A 21,980-nucleotide genomic window follows, 5' to 3' on the forward strand; every position below is an offset into this window, starting at 1 on the left:
ATTTCATCCTTCCTTGTTAGTTCACTTTCTACTACAAATAAGTTTTCCTCTATTCATTTGTTATACCTATGCAAGTTTGTGTATTCTTTTATTCAACAGGTTATAATCCCTTACTATTTTTATTTTATTTTGAAGCTAAAATTGTCCCAGATTTGGCAAGTAGGAGCTTCTTCAAGCTGGCTCTTGTGTTTTATGATATCTTCCGCTCAACAGAATTTCTCAACTCAAATGAAGTTTAAGTTATTGGTCTTCCTTCATTGCTGGTACTTTTTATATCTTATTTAAGAAATCCTTCCCTACTTGAGTTTATTCTCTCATATCTTCTAAAAGTTAGATATATTCATATATGCTCTTCTCATTTTGATCCTTAATCTATGTGGAATTAACTTTTTGTGCCAACTTTTTATTGAATTATATAACATATATACAAAAAAAATGCTCAAAACAGAAGCGTACAACTTGGTTTCTTTTCCCAAAATTAACCAGGTCAAGAAACAGAACATTCTGGCTGGCTGGTTAGCTCAATTGGTTAGAGAGTGGTGCTGATAACACCAAGGTCCAGGGTTTTATCCCTGTAATGGCCAACTGCCAAAAAATAAAAAATTAAAAAATTAAAAAAAGAAAGGAAAACAAACAGAACATTCATAGAAGCCCCAAAGCTCCTCGTGTCCCCCACTTCCAATCATTGCTCTCTCCCACCCCCAAGGATGACCACTCTCCTGACTCCAACCACTACTGAAAACATGGTGAGAGGAAGGAGTCTATATCAGTCAGGGTTTTCTAGAGAAACAGAATCAAAAGCAGATATAGATAATAGATAATAGATAATAAATAGATAGTTAGATAAATAGATAGAAAGATAGGTAGATAGATAGATAGATAGATAGATAGATAGATAGATAGATAGATAGATAGATAGACAGACAGACAGATAGATGATAAATTTTAAGGAATTGGCTCATGCAGTTGTGGGGTTGGGAGGTCCAAAGTTTGTAGGGCAGCTGGCAGGCTGATGACTCAGGAATGAGTTGATGTTGCAGTCTCAAGGAAGAATTTATTCTTTTTTTTTTAAAAAAAAAGATGACCGGTAAGGGGATCTTTTTTTTTTTTTTTTTTTTTTTAAATTTTTTTTTTTTTGTCCTTTTCGTGACCGGCACTCGGCCAGTCCTATATAGGATCCGAACCCGCGGCGGGAGCGTCGCAGCGCTCCCAGCGCCACACTCTACCAAGTGCGCCACGGGCTCGGCCCAGTAAGGGGATCTTAACCCTTGACTTGGTGGTGTCGGCACCATGCTCCCCCAGTGAGCTAACCAGCCATCCCTATATGGGATCCAAACCCGTGGCCTTGGTGTTCTCAGCACCGCACTCTCCCAAGTGAGCCACGGGCCAGCCCGGCAGAATTAGTTCTTGTAAAGACTCTCATATTAGTCCATTTTCTGTTGCTTATAACAGAGGACCTGAAACTGGGTATTTTATGAAGAAATGAACTTTATTTTGTACAGTTTTGGAAGCTGGGAAGTCCAAGATCCAGGTGGCACATTTGGTGAGGGACTTCTTGGTGGGAACCTCTGCAGAGTCCTCTGATAACACAGGGTATCACACGGAGACAATGGCAAGAGCATGTTTTTGCGTGCTCACTTGCTCTCCTTATAAAGCCACCAGTGTACTCCCTGATAACCTATAAAACCATTAACCCATTAATCCATGAATGGATTAGTCCATTCTCAAGGGCATAATCTTCACAATCCAATCACCTCTTAAAGGCCCCACTTTCAAGTACCATATTTGGGGCTAAATTCAAAAATGAGCTTGGGGGGAACATTCAAACTACAGCAAAACCAGTCACTGGATTAGGACCCAATCCAGAATGACCTCATCTTAATTTGTTTACATTTGCAAAGACCCTATTTCCAAATAAGGTCACATTCACAGATACTGGCGAAGGGGTTAGGGTTTCAATATATGTTTTGGGGGAAAACAATTCAACCTGTGACAGACTCCAATTTAATTTTTTTCATACGGATGACCAGTTGACCTGCATTATTTATTTGGTAGTCCCTCCTTTCCTCACTGGCCTGCAGTGTTACCTCTGGAATCTATTAAGTGGACCTGGGTGCCTTGGGTCTGTTTCTGGGTTCTTTATTCAGTTCTGATTGTCTAATATGGCATTCCTGAGAAAATACCCACAACGTCCCAATTACTCAGCTTTCTAACTGGTCTAGATATCTGGTGGAGCTGGTCTCATTCTATTTCTCTTCTGAAGACTGTCTAGGCTTTTCTAAGGCCTTTGCTTTTCCAAAGAAGCATGAGAAAATTAAGAATTTTTTAAAATTTTGTTTTTGAAGAGAAAATTTGAGAAATATTGTGTCAACTTCCACCAAAAACATTGGGAGTTTGGTGGGAATTGCATTGAGCCTCCAAATCACCTTCCAGGAAGCTTTCCCTCCTACCTAACCCCATTAAGCTCTCTGCCCCCGCTGGCTTCACACTATCCCCAGCCCATTCTTTGGAAGTGATCTGGCCTCCTTGGCTGGCCTGAACACACCAAACTGTTCTGCTACCATACCCTTGTGGTATGTTTCTTTCTAAAGTCCCTTCATATGTTTTCTGTGTTTGTGCATATACCAGACCTGACTAGGAAGACCTGGAAAGCTGGATCTGAGTGATGCAATTCTCCTGTCTCTACCCTTCCCTCTACAGAGCCCAGAACAGTGTCTTAGGAATTCACAATCCTTGGTATTGGGCCCTTTCTCCCAGTCCCCTCCTCAGTCTATCAATATAGCTGCCAGTGTAATCCTTAAAAAATTTAGGTCAGATCATATTCCTGGGTTTGTTCCAAACCCTCTTATTGTTCCCCAGCTCATCCAAAGAAAAATCCAAGTCCTCACCATGGCCTTCCAGACCCTACTGCATCTGCAACCCCCTGCCACACCCCTCCCCATTGCCTCTCTGACCCATCTCCTGCTATTCTTCACACTCACTCAGCCTCGGCCACTCTCATCTTCTTGCTGTCTTCAGGCACAGTCCTGGCTCAGGGCCCTCACATTTGCTGTTCCCTCTTTCTAAAACATTCTTCCCCTAGCTATGCCCCTGGCTTGTTCCTTCACTCCTTTCGGATCTCTGCTCAAATAGCACCTTATCAGTGAAGCCTTTCCTGACCACCCAATATGAAATCGCACGTCTCCCTCACCATGCTCTCATTCTTCTCTCCTTGGTTATTTTTTCTTCTTACCATAGCAGATGTTGCCATCTACCATACTGTCTATTCTTTTTTGTGTTACTATCTATCTCCCCTCACTAGAATGTGACCGCATGAGGGCAGAGATCTTCACCTGTTTTGTTAAACAGCACATAGAACAAGGTCTAGGATACTGTGGGTGCTGAATAAATATTTGTTGAATAAATAAACTGAAGGAGAGGAGATCCAGGCCCAGCCTGGACTCTCACATTCACTTGTTGAGAGACTTTGGGTAGTCCCCTTCCCAACTAGGTCCTCAGTTTCCATGTTGGTAAAATAGGGGAAGTGTCTGTGTGTCTTTGAGGGCCTATCCGGCTCTGCTGTGTGATGGGGAGGTTGAGAAAAGGGTGAACTGGCCTAGCTGAATGGGGTGTTTGCTGCTCCCTTGTAATAGGGTGACTCTTCCTCAGTTTCATTTAATCTTATGCTTCCTCTAGCTTCCAACTCTGCCAGAAAATATGTGTTAGAAGAGCACCCCCTGACACAGACACATCCCTTCTGCTGCCTCACCTCCACTGGCCCATCCCCACCCCATGACCTCAGCATTCAAGGCCTATGAAGGGCCCCTTGGTCTTTCACACCAATCATCCTTCAGGTCACTGTGACCATGTTATGGGTGAAATTGTGTCACCCCCATATTCATATGTTGAAATCCTAACCTCCAATACCTCAGGACATGACTGTATCTGTAGATAGGGTCACCATGGACACAGGGAGAAGATGGCCATTGACAAGCCAAAGAGAGAGACCTTGGGAAAAAAACAACCCTGCTGACACCTTAATCTCAAACTTCGTGTCCAAAATTGTGAGAAAATCAGGCTGGCAGGTTGGTTTAGTTGGTTACAGTACAGGTTGGTAACACCAAGGTCAAGGGTTTGGATCCCCATACTAGCCAGCTGCAAAAAAAAAAGAAAAGAATTGTGAAAAAATTAATTTCTGTTGTTTAAGACTCACTCAGTTTGTGGTACTTTGTTATGGCAACTCTAGCAAACTCATACACTCTGAAACTCATAGAATATGTTATGTCTATTGTTGTAGTTCAACCCCAGAATCACAATGTGAGGCCAAGGTATTCTCATTTTACAGATGAGAGGAGGGCCAGGGGAAGGAAAGATAGTACGGCCAAAGGTGTCACTCTAGGAAGCTCATGAGAAAAGAACCCATCTGCCTGGGTCCTTTGAATCCTGGAGAAGTTCCATCCATCTGGGATGCCCACCTCTATAGGTCTTCCCTATTTTGTATGGCCCAAATTAGGGCTTCCTACTCCTTCCCTCCCTGCCCTTTTTTTTGGGGGGGGGGGCAGCTGACCAGTATCCTGCCTCTCTTTCTGTTCTACCCCATACTGACTTGCAACTGCTTCATCCTGACTTCCTGCTGGCCTCATGTTTGGGTCCTGGGCTGTCTGTATACTGTGGCCAAACTGCTGCCTCCTTCCTTACTCAGTAACACTATGCTATATAGTCTCCCACACCCCAGCCTGCTCTGGACCAAGCTAGGTCTTGCAACTCCCCTATGGCTGATCACTGCCTCACCATCAGAGAGCCTCGAGGCAGGCTGGTTTACACTTCTGCATTTCGTTTACTATAAATTGTGTTGTTGGGGCAACTTTCTCCTCCTTCCTCATGGTTGGGATGTTGCAGGGCAAGAACCTTGTCCTCATCGATTCCACTTCTGACCAGGTGACATCAAGATAGTCTTCCAGAAACTAACTGTTTTAAGATGTTGGTAAATTTTTCTTTTTATCTGCAAGGTCTTACATTTTCTTTCTTTTTATTTTATTTTATTTTTTATTGTAGTAAAATATATCTAACTGAAAGTTTACGATTTTAACCATTTTTAAGTGTACAGTTCAGCATTAGGTCCATTCACACTGTTGTGCTATCGTAACCACCATCTATCTCCATAATGTTTACATCATGCAAAACTGAAACTCTGTACTCATTAAACCATAACTCCCCATTCCCCCCTCCCTCATTCTACTGGCAACCACCATTCTCTATTACAGACAATTCCCGACTTAAGATTTTTCGACCGTATGATGGGTTTATCAGGGTATTAAATACATCTTAGACTTATGATATTTTCGACTTACAATAAGTTTATCTGGATATAACTCCATTGTAGGTCGAGGAGCATCTGTATTTATTTCTAAAACTAAGCAATAAATGATTTAAAAATGTATTTCTAAAATTAGGTTATATCTATCTATGTATATATATGTGATTTAAAAATTCCTCCTCCAGCTTTCCGTGCCTAGAGCGCTCCAGCAAACATGGTGAACGTTCCTAAAACTCGCCGGACTTTCTGTAAGAAGTGTGGCAAGCACCAACCCCACACAGTAACCCAGTACAAGAAAGGCAAGGATTCTCTGTATGCCCAGGGAAAGCGGCGTTATGACAGGAAGCAGAGTGGCTACGGTGGGCAGACTAAGCCGATTTTCCGGAAAAAGGCTAAAACTACAAAGAAGAGTGTGCTGAGGTTTGAGTGCATTGAGCCTAACGACAGATGTAAGAGAATGCTGGCTATTGAGAGATGCAAGCATTTTGAACCGCGAGGAGATAAGAGAAAGGGCCAAATGATCCAGTTCTAAGCTTCATTTGTTTTATTGTGAAAACAATAAAATCTTGAGGTTATGTTCACTTCATTTGGTTACAGTTGGTCTTTTGGGAGGGAATAAACAAGTGCCATCAATAAAATTTCCCTTGTGGGGGCAAAAGCAAAAAATTCCTGCTCCCCAGGTCCCCTCTCCAGAGGCAACTACCGTTGTTCGTCCCGTGTTCCTGTTGTAGACAATGCGGGTTGCCCGTACACGTTCACCCCGCATCTACCGGCATTGCTCTGCGCCTCCTTTTCTCGCTCCTTACAATCCATCTAGGAGCTCTTTCCCTGTCACCGCAAGTGGACGCGTCAATCTCTCTTTAGGCAGTGCCCGGCCCTCCAGGCTGGCCTGAGTGTGACAGTCCCGACCAGTCACCCTCTGTCCCAAAGCTCGAAAGGCTTAGCAGCACTTGAAATGAAACCCCTTGCTCTCTTCTTAGCCCCACTGCCTCGGGCCGGGCGCCCCCTCGCAGCCTCCTTCAGGACTGTTTTCACGTCACCCCTTTCGGGCGATCTGCCGCCACATTCTCTCTACCACAGCACCTGCCCCAGTCCCCCACGGCCCTCGACAATACTTGGGACTGACGCCCTTCACCAGACGGAGGAGCGCAGCGGGCCAGGCCGAGAGGTCAGCTTGGCCCGACAGCAGAAAATGCGTCTGCACCACCCCTCTCCGCTTAATGGAGGACGATTACTCTTCCCAGAAACCCTTTCGCCTGCGGGGGTAGATTTCCCCTCCACGCCCTCGCGCGAAGAAAACTGAGCATGAGCAACGGAAACTGGGCCCCGTGAGAAAGGCTGCGCAGGCGAGGACTGCATCTCCCAGCAGGCCGTGGGGCTTTTTTTTTTTTTTTTTTTTTTTGTCCCCTCGTGACGAGCTATTTCCGGCACGGAGGGGCGGGGCTGTGCGTGCGGCTGAGGCAGGCGCTGAAGCAGCTTCGGGAGCGGTTGGGTGTCAGGCGGGCTTCAGCCGCCATGGAGGCCGTGCCCCGTATGCCCATGATCTGGCTGGACCTGAAGGAAGCCGGTGACTTTAACTTCCAGCCAGCCGTGAAGAAGGTGAGCGTACCTCTCACCTTCTTCCCATCCGCCGCGTATCTCTGTCGTATGCCAGCGCGTGACACCCCTTGCGCGCCCATCCCCTCCCCAGGCCCTGTCGCATGGCCGGGTGAAGCCAGGAGGGGCCGCTGCCGGTTTTTCTCAGCCTGGCCTATCCCCGCTCCCGAAGACCATCCTTTCCCTCCCTGCTCGCCCTGGGCTAGCACTCACATCCTCGTAGGAACCCGCTTCCCGACTTCTACCCTCGACCGTCGGCAGTTCCCACCGAGGCACCACACTTCCTCTGTGTGACACTCTGGACCCAGTTCTGCTCCGCCCCTCCTCCACTCCAGGACCGCCCCGCGGGGAGCGGTGGACTCCCCCGACTGTGCAGATTCAACGGCTGGGTCCGACCCTTGGTCCTCTGTCAGTCCACGACCCGACTGGGATAGAGGCTGATTATGGCTCAGGTTGTGTGTTTAAGACTGGAGCCCTGGTGGCCCAGAAGGATGCCTGCCCCCAGCGGTGGGGGTCTCTCTGACACTAGCTGCAATTCTGTATGGTCTCAGGAGAATCCTATTTGGAAGCCCCTTTGGACCAAGAGATGCAATTGCATGTCGTTTTTAGGAGGGCTATTGCTTTTCATAACTATCTGGAGGTCATAAAGTGTTGTAGCTCTTGAAGAGACTTTTACCAGTCATTGTGTTGGATAGAGCAGACAGGCAGGTTTGACGTTGGCAGAGGCAAGGGACCACTATGGAGAGATCATATGTGGTAACTGAGTATCAGGGGCCCTCTGAGACATCTGCTGCTTTGGGAAAGGCCACCTGGTAGCATTGAGGGCCAGAGCAGAAGTGAAAAGGAACAACCAGGAGACTGTTGCAGGTGAGGGGCTTTGTGGTTTTAGCACAGCAGCTTTCAGAGTAAGCTGCTGACAGTCTAGCTGGGTGCTTAAGAAAAGAAATAGGAGGAAGAAAATGGATATGGAAGTAGTTTCTCAAGAAGCTGTCTCTCATCTTCTCTTCTTACCACCACTGCCTTAGTTCAAACACTGTATTTCTTTGAGTCTATCATTTAGCCTCTTTGGGCCTCTTGTTTCTCGTCTGTAAAACCAGGAAATTGGACTAATTGATCTAAAATTCCAGAATTTTGTGACTCTTCCCCAGACTTTGCTCTCTTCTCTATCTGCTCTTTTTTAATTTTTAAATTTTATTTTTATCAAAAGAGAGCAAGAATGGATCCATCTGCTCTTTTTTTTTCTTTTTTCTTTTTTAAAGATGACTGGTAAGGGGATCTTAACCCTTGATTTTGTGTTGTCAGCACCATGCTCTCCCAAGTGAGCCAACCGGACATCTCTATATAGGGATCCGAACCCGCGGCCTTGGTGTTATCAGCACCACACTCTCCCAAGTGAGCCACAGGCCGGCTCCCATCTGTTCTTTTATGCAAATACAATTAGGTTAATTCTTCTAAAACAGCACAGCTCTTGTTTTTTAGTTTCACGTAATAGAGCCAATATCTTTAGTTTCCCACTTAGAATTCTCACTGACTTAGCCCAGTTCTTTCAGCATTTATTGAGGCCCTACTGTGTTCTTGATCTATTACATATGTGTTTCTGATACAGATATCCCAGATTCTGTACACAGCCACTTGCTGTTCCCCTGTTGTGCTCTGTGTGTTTCCTCTTCTGTGCCTTTGGTCGTGGAATTCCTCCTGCCTAGAAGAGCTCTCATTTTTTGCCCTGTGGTGATGGGGCCCTTCTTTTTATTTATTTATTTATTTTAAAAATTGTATTAATATACTTTTTACATTCTATGATGTTATTGTGGAGCAGTTGGGAGGGTGGGGGGAGAGGGGAAAGGGGAAGGAAATGTAATGGAAGAAGGAGGAAGGAGGAGGGGCAGGATTGAGACCTGTAGCACCCCCCTCATTCCCACAGGAGAGACCGGAGGGCTTCCAGTGGTGGCTTGGTCATTGTTGGGCTGGGTGCAGATGTCAGGGGGGCATGGTAAAGCCCTGACCACCCCAGCTCGGAACCCGGGGTCCTTCTTGCTGTGGCTTGGTGGTCGTTGCTGGGCTGGATGCGTGTGTCAGGGGGGCATGGCCTAGGCCCTTGGGCCCCCACTGCCCCAGCTCAGGAGAGCCCAGGGTGCTTCCTATGGCAGCTCAGTGGTCATCATCACTGGGCTGGTTGTGGGTGTTGGGGGGTGTGGCCAAGGCCCGAGGCCCCCACCCTTGGGACTGGTTGTGGGTGTCGGGGGACATGGCTGAAGGTCCTTGGCCCTCCCCCCCTTCTGGCTTGGTAGCCCATGGGACTTTTGGTCCTTCTGGGTGTTATAGGTATTTGGTGAAATGCGACCTTTGCTAGTTAGTATCAGACTTTGTCTCTGTTTGTGGGTACTTTGTTTTTTCTTTCAGTTCTGTGTTGAATTATTTGCTGTTCCCACCACTTAAACTCTGCGCTGGAACTAATTTGTTGTCCTTTGCTTACTTCAAAATGGGGGAATTTCTTGTGGGGACCAGTACTTAAGCTGTATGGTTGAGCTAAATTGCTGCTTTGCTGCTGATTCCCTAGAGAAGGCTTTTTGTGCAGCTCAGGTTTTAATGGTTGACTTTATAGGTACTTCTGGGTCTAGAGAAATCTGGTGCACCTGGGTTGTATAGACACTCTGGTCTGGGCCTGAGTATTTTCATCAAACTGCACCCCATGCAATTCTGTATTCCTGACCAGTCTCCTCTGAGTGGTCCTATGCTGATTGGAGGGCAGATCAGCTGTCCTTGCTGTCCCGCAGTTTTCTCCCTGTGGGCCCGTCTCCCCCACTGCCTGTGCTCCAAACACTTCCCATGGGACGGGCCATGCCCTGGTCCCTCACGATGACTCACCGGCCTCTGAGTGGCTCCTTTTTTTCAGTTGTTGTGGCTTGTCACTCCTGTGTGGGTCCACAGGAACCCTATTAGTGGTCTTGCTGGCCTGGGGGCCACCGAGGCCCTCTTCTCCCCTGCCACCTCTAAGCAACGTCATCCAAAGGGCACAGGTGTAGCTTTTGTCAGCTCCTGCTCGGTGCACTCAGCAGCTCCAGCCTGCAAGCGGCTGGGATTCAAAACAGTCGGAGTGGTTTTTTCTTTCTCTCATCATGGCTTCTCCTGCCTTCATGCACTCCGTAGGTCTCTCCTCCTCTTCCCCTGAGCTCTAGCGGCCCCAGCTTGGCTGTTGTTGCTTTTTTATAGTTGTAAATTGGTTGATTTGTGGGAGAGAGTGACGCTGGTGACCATCTGTTCTGCCATCCTGACCAGAAGTCGAGCCCTTCTTTAATCTCTGTATATTGGTTTTGTCCATCTTTCAAGGTCCAGCATAAGCTTTCTCTTCCACAAAGCCTTTCTTAATCTTTTTGTCTGGGTTGATCTTTCTCTTCTCTGGATCCCCCTAACTCTTTTCATCCTTTCCCTGGTGACAGTTGTGTGTGCCATTTTTTTACCTCCCTCACCCCAAAGTTCAATTGTAAGTTAACTGAGCAACATCATTGTGTTCCTCATAGCCTACAGGGTCCCTTGTACATAGTTATCAGTCAGGAAAATGTTTCGCAAATGACTAAATGACAGCTGAGAAGGAATTTAGAAATAGTGATCATAAATATATGGAAATCTAGTGGATAAAATCTTAGCCCAGAAACTCCTAGGAGATATTTTTGTTTGAACTTAGCCTTTGCTGCTGTGGTCACTCACACCTAGCCAACAAGATATTGTGTAAGCATTGATTTCCCTGGGAACACCTGGGCCTCCCTGAGAGGAGTTGCTTGTTAGCCAGTTAGCCTGAGGCGGTATCAGATGCTTAAGAAAGTTCTTTTCCTAGACATCGGAAGAGACTCTGCTGAAGACACTGAAGCCTATGAACTCTTCCTGAGCTGGATCCCCCTCTCCAACTGTAGAGCCCCTGCTCTGTCTTCTGCCACTGGTATCTTGTTTTTCTCTATCCTTTTTCTGATCTGTGGGAACCTCTACTAGTCACTTGGAGCTGAGGGGAAGAATTTAATTTAGGTTAGTGGGGTAAAAATTGGTTCTGTTTATGTCAGTGCTATGCTGAGCCCTAATAGTACAGACAAATAAAGAGTCCTTTTTTTTTTTTTTTCAAGGAATTTGTAGTCTAGAAGAAGAAATTAAAAAATTAGAGTGATGACAGTGTAAGAGTGGAAGTATTCCTTACCAGCCAGCCGCCAAAAAAAAAAAAAAAAAAGAGTGGAAGTATTTGCAGTGTACAGAAGTGCCAACCTAAGGAAGGGCCATCAGGGATGGCTTGCCAGTGGTGGGTTTTAAAGGATGAATAGGCATTTTCTAGACAGAGAAAAGGTTTCTTTGTGAGAACTGGGCTTTTGATAAAACCTTTCATGGTGGTTAGTAATGATTTTTCACTCCCAATAGACATGTCTTCCATTATGGAATAATGTGAAATAGGAGCCAGGAAAAGATCAAGCTGGTTTTAAACTGCAATGCCAAGCTTTAGGTGCCAGTTTAGTGCCAATTTTTTAGTGGGGAAGTGCTGCTGGTCCTGTACCTTTTTACCTGTGCTTTGGAGGCAGAGTGCTGACTCACTGGAAACTGATAAAAGATGGCTCTTTTGCTCTTCATCAGTGAGTGATTTGGACACAAGTGTTCTTTCTTCTTTCTGTTCCAAACACCTGCCCTTAACCAACTGCAGTAGAGCTCAAGTCAAGCTCACTTTGACACAGATGTTGCATTCATCCCTGATTTATTCATTGAACAAGTAGTTATTGAGTGCCTATCATGTGCCAGCCCTGGGAATACAATGGTGACAAAAATCCCTGCCTTCATGGAGCTTACCTTCTAGTGATCCATATAGTAACCCATCCTCAAGTGCAAATGTTCCATCTGGTTGGTAGCTATCCTGCCTATCAGTTGGCTTCTCCTCCTCTCCCCTTTTCCTACTCTGGCTGAATTGATCTCTAAACCTCTACTTTCCCACCGGGGTCCTCCAGCAAAACTGCCTGCTGTTCACCAGCTTGCTTCAGGCTGCCTCTCTAACTTTACTCCCCAATCATCTCCACTGGGAACTTTCATTCTCTCTTCCTTCCACGTCTGGTCATTGCCCTTGCTCTGGTCCTTACTGGAATTTCTTTCCTCCTGTTTATCACCCAGGTTGAACTGTATCTCATCAGGATCCCTTTAGCTGCCTGGTAATTTTACCACCCTCGTCTGAATTCAGACAGGTCTTACCGTCCTGTCACTTGGTTGACCTGCACCACAGAGTGCACTCTTGTTGATTCTTCTTTCTGTTCATCTTATTCATATCTGAATAAAGCCTTTTTCCCCCTTCCAGATTTTCCATGGGACAGTTGATTCTTGTGAGAAACTAGCTTGCACGTGCATTTGCGTACACACATCAACACACACACGAAGGTAGATGAAAGAATCAGAGGCCTAAAAGGCCCCTGGCTGCTCAGCAGTGAGGAGGATGGGACATTGCCTGTTACCCCTGGTGGTGACCTGTTTTATCTCTTATCACAGATTTGTAGTAAACAAATCTGGTCTGCCTGAGCCTGTCTGCCCACTTATTTTTTATAGCAGAATGGCTGCAGGCACAGATGACTTGGATTGTCCACTTCATTCTTCTCTGACTTTAATCTTATACACCAAAGGCCTATATCCATTTCACTTAGGGTTTAGACCAGATTCTTTCCTTTACTCGGGAAGTAATAAATATTTGTGTACAGGAAGCATCTAACAAGTATTGGTTGAAAGACCTAGTCTAGTTCTAGCACCCTCTGGGAGATGTAACATGAGTTTTCCTCACTTGTGTTGTTTAGACAGGCCAGGGGGCCATTCGGAAGGTGTATTAGTTTGTCTTGTTGCTTATAACAAAATACCTGAAACTGGGTGATTTATAAAGAAAAATGACATTTATTTCTTACAGTCTCTGAGGCTGGGAAGTCCAAAGTCTATTTGGTGGTGGCGATAGTGACTCAGGGGTCTCACATTGCAAGATGGTGGAAGCAGAGAGAGCAGAGAGAGAAAGACAGACTCTCCTCTTTTTTTTAAAGCCCTCAGAACCACACCCCTGACCACCGTTTTTAATCCATTCACTACTGCAGGATCCTGCAATCCAATCACCTCTTCAAGGCTCCACCTTTCAATTACAGTAATAGGATTTACCACCTTCTTAACAGTCACGGTGGGGGCTAAGTTTCTAATACATAAAACGTGAGGGATACAATTCAAGCTTCAATGAGTTTTGGGGAGACATAATTCAACCCACTACAGAAGGAATGTGAGAGAGAGATCTTGAGTATTATGTAGGGGTTGGACTAGGGAAGGATGAAGGTCTGTTCTCATCCCTGGTACTCTTGGCCTGTGATTTTCTCTGGCTTGCTGACATGGACCAAGGGGCTGAAGATTTCTCTTAGCAATACTCGTTTCTTTGATAAAATTAGTCTCATTTGAAATTCAGTAGCTGAGGCTTGCTGACATGGACCAAGGGGCTGAAGATTTCTCTTAGCAATACTCGTTTCTTTGATAAAATTAGTCTCATTTGAAATTCAGTAGCTGAACATATATTTATTAATTAACAATACTATATATGGGACTCAATTTTGTATGTGTTTTTGTGGACTAGCCCAAGGAATGCCCTATATTTGAGTCACGTCTAGAAGCAGAGAAAAAAGAAACAATGCATGTATTAGTCCGTTTTTGTTGTTTATAACAAAATACATAGAACTGGGTAATTTACAAGAAAATGAAGTTTATTGCTTACAGTTTCTGAGGCTGGGAAGTCCAAAGTCCATCTGGTGGTGGTGACAGTGACCTAGGGGTCTCACATTGCAAGATGGTAGAAGCAGAGAGAGCAGGGAGAGAGAAGAGAGAGACTCTCCTCTTTTAAAGCCCTCAGAACCACAACCCTGACCACCATTTTTAATCCATTCACTTCTGCACGGTCCTACAATCCAATCACCTCTTCAAGGCTCCACCTTTCAATTACCATAATAGGATTTCCCACCCTCTTAACAGTCACAGTGGGGGCTAAGTTTTAATGCATAAAACTTGGGAACACAATTTAAGCTTCAGTGAGTTTTGCGGGGACACAATTCAATCCACTACAATGCATATGGTGAACATAGGTAATACACATGGGATGCCTCTTTTTCTTGGCTTATTGCTTTAATTAGCACCATGAAATTCCAAGATGTTATATCAAAGTAAGAGCAAAGCATACCTAGAGGAATGAGAACATGCTAGTACAAGGGAAGGTGATGCAGAGGGACTGTTCCTGGCGCAGGAGTCAGGAAGTCTAGCTTAGGGTCCTAGCACTGCCATTGCTCATTTCTGGTTTCCCATTTTTCTAACCTGCAAAATAATGGCAGGACACAGGATGGATGATTCTAGTGATCTCATCCAGCTACATAATTCTGTGCCATTTGTTGCTCAGTAAAAGAGCAGAGTAACATTATGGATATAGCATAGCCATTGGAATCAGACCTTGCTTTAGATCCCTCCTTCATAACTGAATGACTTTCAGCTGCTGTGAATGATTACATAACTAATCTGGTCTTCACATTTCTGACCTGTAACATGTAACTAATATGTACTTTACCTCATAAGCTTGTGAGAATCAAGAGTTAATGCCTGTGAGTCCTTAGTATAGGTCTTGGCATATTATAAACAATATTTTTAGCTGAGCATTGTCTTTCCCTGTTTAGGAAATAGCTCAAGTCCTCTGTGAGTTAGACATAACAGGTAATATTAACCCCATTTTAAAAATGAAAAAAACCAAGCCAGGATCTCACAGCAACTCAGAGGTGTAGCCAGGACTTAAAACCCTGTCTTGGTATTTCTCTCTGGAACCATCTGAGCTAACTGGCCAGCCCCCGATCAAGCTTCTAATACGTAAAACTTAGGAGACACAGTTCAATCCATATCAAGGTACCATTTAACTGTTCAGAAACTTTTTTTTTAAAGATGACTGGTAAGGGGATCTTAACCCTTGACTTGGTGTTGTCAGCACCACACTCTCTCAAGTGAGCCACAGGCCGGCCCATCAGCAACTCTTAAAACATTTGTTTTCCAAATTTCAAACGTGGGGAAAATTGGAAAGAGTAATGTAGCGCTCACCAAATTCTCACTACCCAGTTTTGATGGTTATATTTTACCATGTTTGTTTTCTCTAGGTAGGTAGATAGATGTAGATCCCATGAACCCTTTGAAAGTGAGTTTTCTCCCAGACACATCTCAGCATGTATTGCCTAAGAGTAAGGACATTCACCTACATAACCACAGTATTATTATCCACAACTACGAAAATCTACGATTCTCTACCACTATTTATATTTAGATTTTAACTATTATTCTCAGATATAATTAAGGTTCTCATATTATATTTAGCTATTCTGTCCTTTTAATCTAGAAGAGCCCCCCCTGCACTCCCACCCCACCCCATAACACTAATTTTTCAAAGAGACTGGGTTAATTGTGGGTAAAATGCCCTGTCTTTTGAATTTTTATGAGTGTCTCCTTTTAGTGCTATTTAATTTATGTATCCTCTGCATTTCCATTTGCTGAGTATATAATACATGTAATAAGGCCCCTACCATTCCTTGATGCTTATTGTTTGGGGTGGGAGACACTGGCATGACCCTGCTCTGGGCACACAATATGGTGGAGGCATGTTCAGAATGTGGGGCAAACAGCAACTAATACTCAGGGCAGTGACATTTTAGCAGAGTCTTAGTAGAGAAGGTGCGGACAACATGTAGACAGGCATTGATACCTGAGAGCAGTAATTCCAAAGTGCTGTTGGCTGGGTGAACCTGGGAGGTGCCAGAGGACAATCCTTGAAGGCTGTTGGGAGCAGATTGTGAGGGGTCATGAACTCTGTGTTGAGATTAGAGATTAGATTTGGTCCTAGAGGCTTTGGGAAGCTACTGTAGCAAATTCTTTTTGGATTATAATTTTTCTCTTCAGATTACATCTCTTTCCCATAAATTCATGTTTTGGTTTATTTTTTCCCAAGGGTGGGTATGTGTGTTTCAAAAGGATTTAAAGTAAGAGTGACATCAGAGTTGTGTTAGAAAGACAACTCTGGCCACTGGGTAAGGGATTAATTCGAAGGGGTAGATTGTCTGGACCAGAGAAGCAGGAGGATTGAGAAGAAAGCTCATGGACGCAGGGACTTTCAGGAGGTAAAACCAACAGAAGAGGGGTCAGGTTCGGAGATTTGGGAAGGTGGCTAGATGGTGTTGTAACTGGGTCAGCAGTAGCCTTCCTTTTGTCTGTTCCTCCTCTCCATTGGCCTACCAGGGCGGATAGAAGCTGTCTCTTAGCCTTCCATGTTCTCATGTGGCTGATATCTTAGCCACTTGTCATGGGTCCCAGGAAGGGACCCCAAGAAAAGTGGATGGGCCACAGACACGGTGTGAGTGAGCATGCTACTGGACAGAGCAGGCCACCTCTTTTCAGCCTTTCCATCCTCCTTCCCTCTCCACCTCACAAACCTTGGTTAGGGCCATAAGGAACCTTGTGAGTTGGGTATCAGTGCCCTTAGTGTTTGTGGAGTGAGTGGATCTGGTCCCCCAGATTGCTAACCAAGATGCCCCACCGCAGGTACCGCAACAGGGATAGTTCCAGTTGTCTTACTCTGTTGATCTTAGTTGAACAAGGGGTCCTTTGGTCCAGGCCTTTGCCTCCAGGTTGGTGTAAATGTCCACTGTCCAAGACAGTCAGCTCTTGAGGTGGTGAATGCTGTTATGGGCAGGCATGCCAGTCTCCTCTCTTATGTGGGCACTGACCTCCCCTCTTCTCACATTGGTGTGGATATGTCTGTGGTGTGTGTGTGGTATACGTGAGTCATTCCCATCACATACCTGCAGGCCTTTCCTCACAGATGAGGACACTGCAGATCTATTACTATTGTGCCTTTTCCTGGCCAGGAGGGTGGGTTAGTGAGGAAAGCTTTGTACTCCACTCTTGTTTGGTGCCCCCACTCTTGTTTGGTGCCCCTTGTCTGCATTTGCTCTTGGCTTAGGGTTATGGTTGTGACCCAAGAATACAACAGCGTCCAATCCTCAAAGGGGCCTGAGTTTGTGTCCCATTTTGGTATCCTCATTAGGATCCCATTTCAGCTAAGTTCTCTGGCATCCTGTGCTGGCAGAGTCTTGGGCTTTGTAGAGAGGGTTGCAGCATTATAAGGACCTGCCAGGGTTTTACCCAGGGTTGTCCAGTCTTATTTTCCATTTTGTTCTGAGGAGGAGGGGGCTCCCAGGGTCAGCATCTTGGTGCTGCCTGATATTGAGGCAGGCTTCCCTGGTGGTCCAGGAGACAAGCTGCAGATCAGCAGGGTGGTTGTAGGTCTGGACTCGACCCTGAGCCCTGGCTGGTCATTGCCCAGGACTCAGAGGGCAGGAGGTGGGAGGTCTTATCTCTCACTGGCCTTCATTCTTCTTTCTCTCTATAGTTTGTCCTGAAGAATTATGGAGAGAACCCAGAAGCCTACAATGAGGAACTGAAGAAGCTGGAGTTGCTCAGACAGGTAGGAGGATAGTATTTTTATGCAGGCATGAACAGGATTGGTTTGATAGGTAGATAAAGAAGTCACCTAGAATTGTGGTTTTATTTGAATTTAGTATTTTTCCCTCTGCAAAAACAGCAAAATTAATGTTAGAAAAATTTGAAAATACTGAAAAGCAAAAAAAAAAAAAAAAAAAAAACCACAACAACAAAAAGCCGTAAAAATCCTTTTCACAGTACCAGCCAGCTGCCAAAAAAAAAAAAAAAATCCTTTTCACAATTTTATGTATGTGTATATATAAAACCACAGTAGGATCATATACTACGTATACTTCTTTGTAGCCTGCTTTCTTCACTTAGTAACATTATGAACATGTTTGTGTGTCAGTGAACATATAACAGTAGTATTTTTAATGGCCTGTCATCATTATATTGTACTATAATTTAATCAGTCTCCTCTTGGAGAACATTAAGTTATTTCACTTTTTCACCATTGTAAAACATGCTGTCATAATCTGTGTCTATGTATTTATGGGCATTTCCAGGGTTGTTTCTGTAGAAGTTAGTGGGTGAACAGGATGCACTTGTTCTGGTTTATACCCTCGGAGGGTACGTACCTCCTCCTGCTGTTCCTTTTCATATCTGGCAGTCTGATAGGTGGAAAGGGTATTTAATTTTAATTTTCAGTTATATTTATAATAGTAAGGCTGCACAATTGTTAATGGATTTGTTATATATCTTCTTTTAGTAATTGTCAATGTCCTTTGTTCATTTTTTTATTAGTGTTGTAACTTTTTTCTTGATTTATTTATGACTCGTTCACACATTAATGATATTGCTCCTTTATCTTATATGATGCAAATGTTTTTCTCAATTCATTGTTTTTGTTTATTATTTATTTAATACAAACTTTTCAAATTTTACATGTGTTTTAAATGTTTATAAATCAGGTCCTTCTCATCTTTTCCTTTATAGTATCTGCATTTGATATGCTCTTAGAAAATCTTTGTCACCCTATAAGATATAAACAGTCACTGATTTCTTCTTCTAATACTTGAAGGGTTTGTTTTTTACTTGTCTTTAATCTATATTATTTATAATATAGATTATATTTAGGTATATGATACATGAGGGAAGGCTCTAACTTAACTTTTTCTCCATACTCTTCTACTGTTTCAAAACACTCTTACATGTTGAATTCTTGTATATACTTTGGGTCTGTTTGTGGATTTCCTGTTCTCTTCCACCAACTATCTATCTTCCTCTCTCATGCCCATGATATTTTAAATATTGTATCGGTTATTCATTTTACGATAGTGATTCCTGTTAATAATTTTCTTTTTCAAGTTTTTCATGGCTATTCTCACATGAATATTCCTCACATGAACTTAGAATCTTTTTGTCAAGTTCTGCAAAAGTGTTGGGATTTTTATAAGCTCATAAAATTTATTTATTTATTTTTTTAACTTTTATTTTGTTGATATACATTGTGGTTGATTATTGTTGCCCCTTACCAAAACCTCCCTCCCTCCTCCCTCTCCTCTCTCCCCCCCAGCTCATAAAATTTAGATGTTGATTAGAGAGAATCAACATCTTTATGAGGTTGCTTTCCTGTCTAGGAACAAGATATATCTTCTTTTCTTCAGATTTTTTGGGGAGGCTTCTCAGCAAAGTTTTCTTCATGTAGATTTTGCACATATCTTATTAAATTTATTCCTAGATTTTTGTTGTCATTGTTGCTATTATTGAGTGTTCAAACCCACTCTCCTGTTATATTTTCTACCCATTAGGGTTGGTATAGAGAAAAGCAATTAAGTGATTTATTTTGTTAATTGTCTTACACTTTCTGATGGTATTTCAGCTCATTTTCTTGGGTTTGCTAAGTACATGGTTGTATTATAAATGCATAATAATCTTGCTGACTTCTTTCCAATAGTTGTACCCTTTATTTTCTTGTGATTGTTAGGCACTTTCAGGACAATGTTAATAATTACGAGAATGTCTATCTGTGACTTGTTTCTGGTGTCTGGGATGTCATCATTGAGCACAGTCCTGGCTGTTGTGCTGGTTTAAGATGGTCTGCTTTGCCTTTGAGGGGCAATGGTAGTGGGGCATCACAGCCCTCTTAGTGGCTCTGGTCTCACAGGGGGCAGGAGGGTCTGCATGGTCACTTACTTTGAATTAACAGATCATAAAAACTGTAGAAAACTTGGAAAATAAGAGAAATATAAAGAACAAAACAACCATGCCCAGAGATAGCCATTGTGATTGTACACATTTCCTTTTTCATATAAAAGGCCAGAATTTTAGGGTGGCCTGTGGCTCACTCGGGAGAGTGTGGTGCTGATAACACCAAGGCCACGGGTTCGGATCCCATACAGGGATGGCCGGTTGGCTCACTGGGTGAGCGTGGTGCTGACAACACCAAGTCAAGGGTTAAGATCCCCTTACTGGTCATCTTTAAAAAAAATAATAATAATAAATAAATAAAAATAAAAATAAAAGGCCAGCATTTCTGCCACTAACAACAAGAAAGAAAAAGTCAGAAGTTAAAACAACATTGCCAAAGAACTATTAGACTAAACTGATTTAATCGATAAAAGATTTGGTTAATGTGGTAAATTTTATTAAAACACTGTTTTGAATCTTTATTAACCTGTGCCCTTAGCAATAACCAATAACTAAATGTGTTCCTGTAATGAATATTATGAAAACTTTTTTTTGTTTTTTTTTTTAAAACAAAAATTACATAATATTGAATAATTTTAACCTCAATCCCAAGACTAAGAAGTCTAAGGGTAGCTCTTTATTTTTTTATGTACTGGAGTTCTAGTCATGCATGATTCATTCCATTAACAATTTATTGAACCTTTTCTTACATCTCAGGTGCTCTTCTAGGCACTGTGGAGTCGACAGTAAGCAAAACAAAATTCCTGTGGAGTTATGTGGAACTCTAAATAAGATTCCTTGAGCAGGAAGGCACTAGTATGATACATGGACATTAATAGGCCAAGTCACCAGTGGCAGAGAAGAGAGCTGGGAGGCCAACGCCAGCAAAGAGGTGCCCAGTGAATGCTTCATGAGGGATCCATCCAGAGACTGTGATGCTGGAGTAGTGGTTTCATTTGTCAGTGTTTTGAGTGAGGCTCTTATTCTTCAATTTCTACATGTCTTATTGAATGCCTATTTCAGCCTCCTGAGGTGGCATGGTCCTGCCCCAATAATCCATGCAGTGGCTTGTGATAGAGGCTCAGTTATTGGAGTAACAGGTATGCAAACCAAACCTAGGAGATTTCATATAGGCTCAGTTCTCTCATAAGAAACTATTCTGCTGCCTACAGCATTGTGAAAGAGTTGGAAACAGTGTTATCAAGACTAAGTGCCAATTTGCTAATTTCACTTTTGAAAAATTTGCCTCAAAGTTTGAACAATGAAAACCTCCAATTAAGAGAGCAGCATATGAGTCCAGTACAGATCCTCTGAATGGATAAATGGATGGAAATCCGTCAATTTCTGATTTGGTTGAAGTTACCAGCCCTTGCTGGTACTAACTTCTGAATAGCTGACAGAGAATATGTTTTCACTTGGTAGCCTAAATGACAATGTATGCAAAAGTAATGGTCACCAGTACTGCTGGTTTATTGCAATGATGTCTGCATTAGTATGTGGTCATGGGCAAGAAAACACTAATAGCTACTGATTTCTACACAGGTATTTTTATCACTGGTACCCAAGCTCAGCCATGTCAGTGCAGACTTCAGACTCTCCAACTTCTAACAAAAACACAAGGGGAAACATGTTGCTATTCAAGAGTATGTAAAATAATTAGGAAAAAAAATACATGAATATGTATCTGTAATTTATTAGAAGCTTTATGACAAGAAAATTATCTGACTTAAAAAACTTACTAAAATTTTTTTTTTAATTATGGTAAAATTGTGTAAAATCTACCATCTTAACCATTTTTAAGTGAGTTCAGTAGTGTTAAGTCCATTCACATTGTTGTGCAGCCAGTCTCCACAACTCTTTTTATCCTATGAAACTGAAACTGTGCCCAACAATAACTTGCTGTTCTCCTCTTCTTCCAGTCCCTGGCAATCTCTATTCTACTTTCTGTCTCTATGACTGTAGCTACTCTAAGGACCTCATGTAAGTGGAATCGTACAGTATTTGTCTTTTTGTGATTGACTTATTTCAGTCAGTGTTATAGCATTGTCAGAATTTCCTTTTCAGGGCTGAATAATATTCCATTGTATCTACCACATTTTGTTTATCCTTTCACCTGTTGATAGACACTTGGGTTGTTTCCACATTTTGGCTATTGAAAATAGTGCTTCTATGAACATGGGTGTATAAACACATCTTTGAGACTCTGCTTTCAGTTCTTTTGGGCATATACCCAGAAGTGGAATTGCTGGATCATCTGGTAATTCTAATTTAATTTTTTGAGGAACCACGTACTGTTTTCCACAGTGGCTGTACCATTTTACATTTCTACCAACAGTGCACAAGGATTCCAATTTTTGCACTTTCTCCCATCACTTGTTATTTTCTTTTTTCTTTTCTTTATAGTAACCATCCTAATGGGTATGATGAG

At 43.2% G+C, this 21,980-nt stretch overlaps 2 protein-coding genes across 6 annotated transcripts in view; both read left to right on the forward strand.

Annotated features, from left to right (window-relative positions):
- The first annotated feature begins 5,510 nt into the window (after window positions 1-5,510).
- Window positions 5,511-5,828, forward strand: LOC134391161 (large ribosomal subunit protein eL42-like). Its single transcript, XM_063115105.1, has one exon. The coding sequence runs from the start codon at window positions 5,511-5,513 to the stop codon at window positions 5,826-5,828; it is 318 nt and encodes a 105-aa protein (XP_062971175.1).
- Window positions 5,829-6,733: 905 nt separating this feature from the next.
- PTPN23 (protein tyrosine phosphatase non-receptor type 23) overlaps window positions 6,734-21,980 on the forward strand; it is a 37,864-nt gene continuing 22,617 nt past the window's right edge. For all 5 annotated transcript variants that reach the window (XM_063114277.1, XM_063114280.1, XM_063114278.1 and 2 more), the window contains exons 1-2: window positions 6,734-6,895; window positions 17,331-17,405. In XM_063114277.1, coding sequence (XP_062970347.1) covers window positions 6,812-6,895; window positions 17,331-17,405 — 159 coding nt within the window. In that variant the 5' untranslated portion in view covers window positions 6,734-6,811. The remainder of the gene's footprint in view (window positions 6,896-17,330; window positions 17,406-21,980) is intronic.

This window comes from Cynocephalus volans, chromosome 11 (genome assembly GCF_027409185.1).
Source record: "Cynocephalus volans isolate mCynVol1 chromosome 11, mCynVol1.pri, whole genome shotgun sequence".
In the NCBI taxonomy this organism is placed as follows: Eukaryota; Metazoa; Chordata; class Mammalia; order Dermoptera; family Cynocephalidae; genus Cynocephalus; species Cynocephalus volans.